This window comes from Bison bison, unplaced genomic scaffold (genome assembly GCF_000754665.1).
Source record: "Bison bison bison isolate TAMUID 2011002044 unplaced genomic scaffold, Bison_UMD1.0 scf7180017864043, whole genome shotgun sequence".
Taxonomy (NCBI): Eukaryota; Metazoa; Chordata; class Mammalia; order Artiodactyla; family Bovidae; genus Bison; species Bison bison.
In genome coordinates, this window is record NW_011494615.1 from 2,731,956 (window position 1) to 2,739,732 (window position 7,777).

At 39.2% G+C, this 7,777-nt stretch overlaps 1 protein-coding gene across 1 annotated transcript in view; it reads right to left on the reverse strand.

Moving 5' to 3' along the window:
- WDR48 (WD repeat domain 48) overlaps positions 1 to 7,777 on the reverse strand; it is a 52,601-nt gene that overhangs the window by 34,117 nt on the left and 10,707 nt on the right. Inside the window, exons 2-3 of the mRNA XM_010835497.1 lie at positions 2,834 to 2,974; positions 721 to 799 (exon numbers count right to left, since the gene is read on the reverse strand). Of these exons, the coding sequence (XP_010833799.1) occupies positions 721 to 799; positions 2,834 to 2,974 (220 nt within the window). The remainder of the gene's footprint in view (positions 1 to 720; positions 800 to 2,833; positions 2,975 to 7,777) is intronic.

The window sequence follows — 7,777 nt, forward strand, 5'->3', positions numbered from 1 at the left end:
GGAAAAGACTCTGATGCTGGGAGGGATTGGGGGCAGGAGGAGAAGGGGATGGCAGAGGATGAGATGGCTGGATGGCATCACTGACTTGATGGACGTGAGTCTGAGTGAACTCTGGGAGTTGGTGATGGACAGGGAGGCCTGGTGTGCTGCGATTCATGGGGTCGCAAAGAGTCAGACACGACTGAGTGACTGAACTGAACTGAACTGAATGTTAATTCAAACATCTTAACATTCACATACTCACACATACACATATGTATCTTAAAGTTCTTTCTAGAACTTTTTATATCTTGTCTCAAATATTTTTTTAAATAAGCAAGACAAACTTTGCAATGTTCCAGCTGAAGGTGCAACTAATTTGACTACAAAAAATTTCTCTAAGACAAACTGCAAAACCAAGAAATGGATCTTACCATAAAGAGAAAAGATACTAATCAGGTTAAAAGAAAAATACATATCACATGAGTCTATTTATATACAGTGACAATGCAGGCAAACTAATCAACAGTGCTTAGAAGACACGAGAGCAATTATCCTGGGACAAGGGACAGTGCCTGGAAGGGTGGCCTAAGAGGAATCTGGGTAATCTGTTTTTTGATATGGGTGTTCACTTTGCAAAATTTTATTGAGCTGCACTCTCAGGATATGCGTACTTTTCTGTATGTATGTTACACTTCAAGAAAAAGGCTTACATAAACAACAGTCCACAGAAATACTTACATGTTTTCCCATTACAACAGAGTACAATGTCATTCACCCAATCAGTATGGTGTTCCATAGATGCTATATATGGATCTTGCTGAAATTACAAGATAAATCATAAAAATGTCTTTTAGTATATTAGAGGATAAAATATGTCATAAATACATCACAAAAATATGATTATGTTTAGATTCTTCAATTAATGTGACACACTTCTCTAAGGTCTTCAAATTTACAACTCAGAGTAGAATTTCACCAAATGATTGATGCTTCCATATGGCAGATATAAACAGAAGTTTTCTTTCAGAACAGTTTTATTACTGACAAAAGCCTCGGTTTCCAGGACAAATGCCCTGAAGTTAGTGAAGGCAACGAGACCTGGGCTGGGCACTGCATTCAGTGCAGTGAGAAGGGCTTCACTAGAAAGGGTGAGACATGAACAGATCTGGGGGGATCTGACTCAGCCGTGGTGAAGGTTCAGAGCAGACAGCGGGGACAGAAAAGAAGCTGCTGAGAGTGCTGAGAAGCCTAGCCGGATGGCAGATGAAGATGCCCACTTCTCCTCTTAGCTTCCTACTGCTGTTTTTACCTGTGAACTGAACATTTCCTCACAGTATCTACAGTCCTTCAGAGAAGAAATGGAAGCCAATGGCTAAAGGATCACCATTTCAATGCAGTAACTCAAGATTTTTCTACTGCTCTCCCTTGGCTCAATTACCAGGAGAGGCCTTTTAAAGAAGAGCATCTAGTTACACCCTACATCTAAGACAGGCAAGTTCAAGATGCTTCATGGGCAAAGAGAATAGCTCTACAAGTCTATTTGAGAATTGATGCTATTCAATCTTGTCATAAAATGAGAACCAGAAAGAGATGTTTAAGGGCTGAAGAGGCAGCTTTCTAACTCTTCCCGGTTAGTTCTTGTGTTTTCCTTAATGTGTTTGTAATCCTGTAAATCTCTATGAAGGTGACATTCCAATTCAAAAATGGGTTAGGAAAAGCACTTCAGAGCCACAACTTCCTTATTTTCTATGTTTTTAATATGGGACCTCCACTGTTTACACTGGTCAAAGAATTTAAAACTCACTGGGCCAAAGAAACTATCCAAACTGTGCAAAATAGTTGTTCTTTTTCAGATGGAACATCAGACTTGCAGAGCTTGCCAAAACACAGCCTTTTAAAATGACAAAGTCTAACCTCAGGGTTTCAAGGCTAGATTGGGCTCTGACTCTCTGTCATGAACCAGTTATTCAACCATGGTTTCTCTTAGCCTGTTTTCCCATCATAAGGGGAAAGTGGATCTACCTTGAAGGATCATCGTGAGAAATAATCTGGGAAACTGCTCTGGTACAAAGCTAGGAGTTTAAGAAATGCTCCTCCTTCTTCCTGGAATCTTCCTTTCTATGTTATTCATAATATAGGCATTCACACAAAATACAAAAAGAGCGCCTTTCCATCTGACTGGGGACTTATCTTTACATATCATTAAGTCCTGTTTTCTGTTTTCATATTTTTACATTAACTTTATACTATATAATAAGACCCTATGGGTCTTTGTGGGTACAGTAACCACTTTTTTTTTTGGCTGTACTGTCAGCATGAAAGATCTTAGTTGCCTCAACTGGGGATTGACCGTAACCCTAACCCTAACACCTCACACACACATTTTAACCACTGGATGGCCAGGGAAATCCCCACCCTAATCACTTTTAAATGAAGAAAATAAATATTTGTTCAAGGTTAATTATAAATGTAAATGCATAGTCAATCTTTTTTTAGTAGCACTGAAAAGGGATGCCAAAAAAGCTTTTGGGGAACATATTTAAAACAGAAAAATAAATTGCTGAAAAGAATTCCCCTACCAGAAAAATCTCTAAGCTCCTTTGCAGCAAAGAGCTGTTATCACAAACCTAGTTTACGGACTCCTTGCCTTAGCTAAAACACTTGCAAAACTCCCCTGGGGTGTTTTTCTCAGAGGCTTACTAAATTCTGGTTGCAATGTCTTTATTTATAGAGTGTACCAAATAACTGAGTGCTCAAAGAGATTAAATCTGAAACTGTGAAAGGCACCATATTAGACAGACCAAAATTTACTGAGCATAGATTTAAAATATAAACTCAATCCCTGCCTTACCTTGTGCTGATTGACACTCCATATTCTTATGATGGAGTCTCGACCGGCCGTGAAAAGTCTGTTAAGTGCTGGATCCAACTGCAGGGCGTTGACCCCATTCCGGTTGTACTTCTCCACTTCATCTCGAATAACATAGGAAACCTGACAAATACATCAAGATTGGCTGTTTATGAAGTTATAAAATATGTGATAATAAAATGTAGCTTCTAGTGGCCAATCTGAAATTCAAATTTCTAATATAAAACTTATTTCCCAATTCGATAACATTTTTATTTTACTCTATAGAGACTGAGGGCTCCCCCAGATGCTCAGCTATAAAGAATCCTCCTGCAATGCTACAGACTCGACTTCAATCCCTAGGTTGGGAAGATCCCCTGGAAAAGGATATGGCAACCCACTCCAGAATTCTTGCTTGGGAAATCCCACGGACAGAGGAGCATAGAGGGCTACAGCCCATGGGGTCTCCAAGAGTCGGACATGACTTGGCAACTAACAACAACATAGAGACTGAAGGGCTGAGCAGAGAGGAGTGACATTAGCTTAGACCAAGATAAGCAAGTCTGAGGCTAATAATGCCTTCTAACTTGACTCCTTTCCTACCCTTGTTTGTCTTTAATCCATTTTCCACAAAGCAGCTGGATGAATCTTTTTTATATATAATTAAATGTGCTTATTTTAATTGAAGGATAATTGCTTTACAGTATGGTGTTGGTTTCTGCCAAAGACCAACATGAATCAGCCACAGGCATACCTATATCCCCTCGCTCAAGAACCTCCCTCCCCATCCCACCCTCTAGGTTGAGTTTGAGCCCCAGTTTGAGTTCCCTGAGTCATACAGCAAATTCCCAATGGCTATCTATTTTACATATGGTAACTGGTTGACTCTTTAAAACATGTAAACAGAAATGTCTTTTTAAAAAATGTAAACAGTTTTCCATTCAGAAACCTCTCTGGGCGCTTACTCCACTAGACTCAGGATTGGGTCTGAACTCCTCGAGCACCTCTCCAGCCCTAGCCCTTGCTCACCGCTCCCACGCCCCACACACACTGTTCCTCCAGACAGCGCACGTACTGATCCCCTTTGTCTACAAGCTCTTCCTCCCACTGTCTGGCTGACTACCATTGCAGTCTTAAGATTTCTGTGGAAATGATGCTTCCTCAAAAAGGCCTTCTCTGACCTGCTAAGCAAAATAAGATTTTGCTCTCCATTAACATACTAAACTTCTTCCTTCACACCACTTTCCCCTACTTTATTATTGTTGGTAACAATAACACTCTGCTCCACGAGAAAACCCAAGAGAACCAACCAAAAGCCATTACAATTAAGAAAAACTCAACAAACTGGGTGACAGCCAAAAGCAAAAATTTTGTATTTTAATGAAATAACCAGTAAGGATATAAATGGGGCAGGGAACTTCATTTACAACAGCAACAAAAATAAATACCTAGAAATTCATCTTGCAAAGAAGATACATGCTATGCTGTGCTTAGTCGTGTCCGACTCTTTGCGACCCCAAGGATTGTAGCCTGCCAGACTCCTCTGTCCATGGAATTCTCCAGGCCAGAATACTGGAGTGGGTTGCCTTGCCCTCCTCCAGGAGATCTTTCCAATCCAGGCATCAAACCCAGGTCTCCTGCATTGCAGGCGGATTCTTTACTGTCTGAGCCACCAGGGAGGCCCAATCCACAGGATAAGGTACATAAAAGAAACACCTGAATAAAGGAGACATGCTGTATTGTAGCACCAGGTGATTCAAAATAAACAGTTTTGTCCTAACCTTGTGACTTTAACCGGATTGTTGTCAGAGTTCACTGGATTTTTTTCCTAGAAGTTGACAAAAATATTAATATATAGCATAATGTCTTGAGGGGCTAACCCTGTCACTTTTTAAAATGGAAATATACTCTTTAAAGATCTTAAAAGGTATTACAAAGCTACCAGAATTACAAAGGAAGACCACAATACAATATTAAAGGATCAATGGAATAAAACAAAATTCAGAAACATATTTTCCCAATATACATTTTTAATTTTGATATAAACAGATTTTGAATCAATGAGGGCAGGATAAATTATTTAGTAAATTATCTAGGAACATCTATTGGGAAAAATAATATTCTTTTTCTAAATCTTAAACCAAAATGAATTTTCGTAAGGACTAAAGATTGAAATTTAATAATCTAATCATGAAAATACTTTAGAAAGATGGCATTCTTTGCAAAAGAAAAGAGGAACACTGATCCAAACCAAACTACAAGCCAAAACTTTCTGTACATACAAATGTTCACAGCAGCATTAAATCCAACAGCTAACAAATGGTAATAACCCAAATGCTCATCAACTGACCAAGGATAAACAGAATGTGGTATGTCCACACAATGCAATATTACTTAACCATAAACAAGGAGTGAAGTGCTGAAATACGCTATGGCACAGATGAATCTTAAAACATTATGCTAAGGCCACAAATTTTATGGATTTATTTACATGAAGTGTCCAGAATAGGTTCCACAAACCCAGAGAGACAGAAAGTAGATTAATGGTTCCAGGGGCTTGGATGAGAGGAGGATGGGGAATGACTACTACTGGGTACAGGATTTCTTTCCGGATGAAAGTGTTCTGGAATTAAGTGATCAGTTTACTTTGTGAATGTATTAAGAATCAGTGAGTTGTATACTTTAGAAGGTAAATTTATGTGAATTTTATCTTACTAAAGCTGTTATTTAAAACAAAACAAAGTTCTGAGTGTCAAAAAGTAACAGGAGCAAAGTTACAAGGCAAACACTTAACTGGGGGAAAAATGAATACAAAAGACAAAAGCTTACTCTTGACAACATACAAAGATTCCTTAGATAACAATAAGAAAAAGTCAAACTCTCCATGAGAAAGAGTAAGGAAGGTCACAAAGAGGAAATTTTTTAAAAAGCAAAGAATATAGCCAACAAACAAAAATAATGAAAGCTGTGAAATGGGTCAGGGTTGTATACACAAAGACAATGAAGATGTCTTAACCCAGCCTTTTGGGTGCAAGTAACTGTAACTGAAATCTACCCAAACCAGCTTAAGTTTTTTTTTTTTTTTTTAAAGGAGAATTCAAGATGAATTTAACAACAACATCTAACAGAGCCCAAGGGCAGGAAATACAGTCATGACTCATGAGACATTTTAAAAATAAAACCATGGCACTTCTCTACTGAAGCTTTTCACTGCATTTAAAGTCAAGTTCAAATTCCTCACATGCTTTGGTTCTACCCTGCATCTTCACACTCACCTCAAACTAAGTCCCCCTATGCTCCTGCACAACAATCACACCAAATTCCTTTCTGTTCCTCAAACACATCAAGCTCTTTCTCATCCTAGGGCCTTCAAATTTACTTTTCCATGTGCCAAGATTTCTCATGTCCAAAACAATACTGTTCTCCTAGCTTTTACCTTGTCTGGCTTACGCACCACTTGCCAGGTCTTAGCAGAAAAGCTGTTTTTGTTAAGTCACTCAGTCATATCCAACCCTATGCGACCCCATGGACTATAGCCTTCCAGGCTCCTCTGTCCATGGGATTTCCCAGGCAAGAATACTGGAGTGGGTTGCCATTTCCTTCTCCAGGGGATCTTCCCAACCCAGGGATTGAACCCGGTTCTCCTGCATTGCAGGTGGATTCTTTTATCACTGAGTCACCAGGGAAGCCCTCCCAGAAAAGTAATCTCTAAGAGGCTTTCCTTGATTTCCTCCCCATCACTTCCTCTACTTACTTTGCAGTCCTTACCATGCCGCGCATTTGTATTTTTTGCCATATCTTCTCCATTAGAAAAAAAGCTACAAGAGGGCAAGGAACTTGTCTACCTTGTTTTTCCCATCACTGTATCCTTATTATAGTATTTGGCATATAAAAGGCATTTCACAAATGTTTGCTGCATGAATTAGATCCTGAAAAACCATCAGAAAGCAAGTTGGCTTCAATGTGAGTGTCAGTCTCTCCCGATGCGTCTTTCTCTGGGGCTTCAAGGCCCCTCACCTCTGTTTCTCAGCACACTTCCTTTAATGGAGATGGAAGAGCATGTATGAATTTTTATTTTCAGATTTCTGGGAGACGATCCGATTTGCCCAGTGGGAAAGAGTCAGAGAATAACACTATGGCTGTCAGGTCCTCCTCCCAGATGGAAAGGAATTCTTAGCAAAACAAGTCTGGGCCAGCTTCTTTAAGGGCATCTATTATAGATGTGTGATTAAAAACAGTGAAGAACTAGAAGCATCCAAGTTGGATAAATTCTGGCACACGTATCTATAAAAGTGAACATATTTAATCATTAAAAACAGTGGTGCAACTCTAGGCTGACTGACACACAAAGAAAACCATGATGTATTTAAGCCACACACGCATGGCCCAACATATTAGTGTATAATAATCATTACTATAAAAATGCTGCAGAATATTCACTATATGTTTATAAATAAACACACAAGTTTAGAAGGCTATACATACAGAAAATGACCAGTAGTTACTTCTGAGAGTGGGAACTACTGTGACTGTCATTCACTAATGCCTGCTGGTTTTAGAAAAGGCAGAAGAACCAGAGATCAAATTGCCAACATCCGATGGATCATGGAAAAAGCAAGAGAGTTCCAGGAAAGCATCTATTTCTGCTCTATTGACTATGCCAAAGCCTTTGACTGTGTGGATCACAATAAACTGTGGAAAATTCTGAAAGAGACTGGAATACCAGAACACCTGATCTGCCTCTTGAGAAATTTGATGCAGGTCAGGAAGCAACAGTCAGAACTAGACATGGAACAACAGACTGGTTCCAAATAGGAAAAGGAGTATGTCAAGGCTGTATATTGTCACCCTGTTTATTTAACTTATATGCAGAGTACATCATGAGAAACGCTGGACTGGAAGAAACACAAGTTGGAATCAAGATTGCCGGGAGAAATATCAATAACC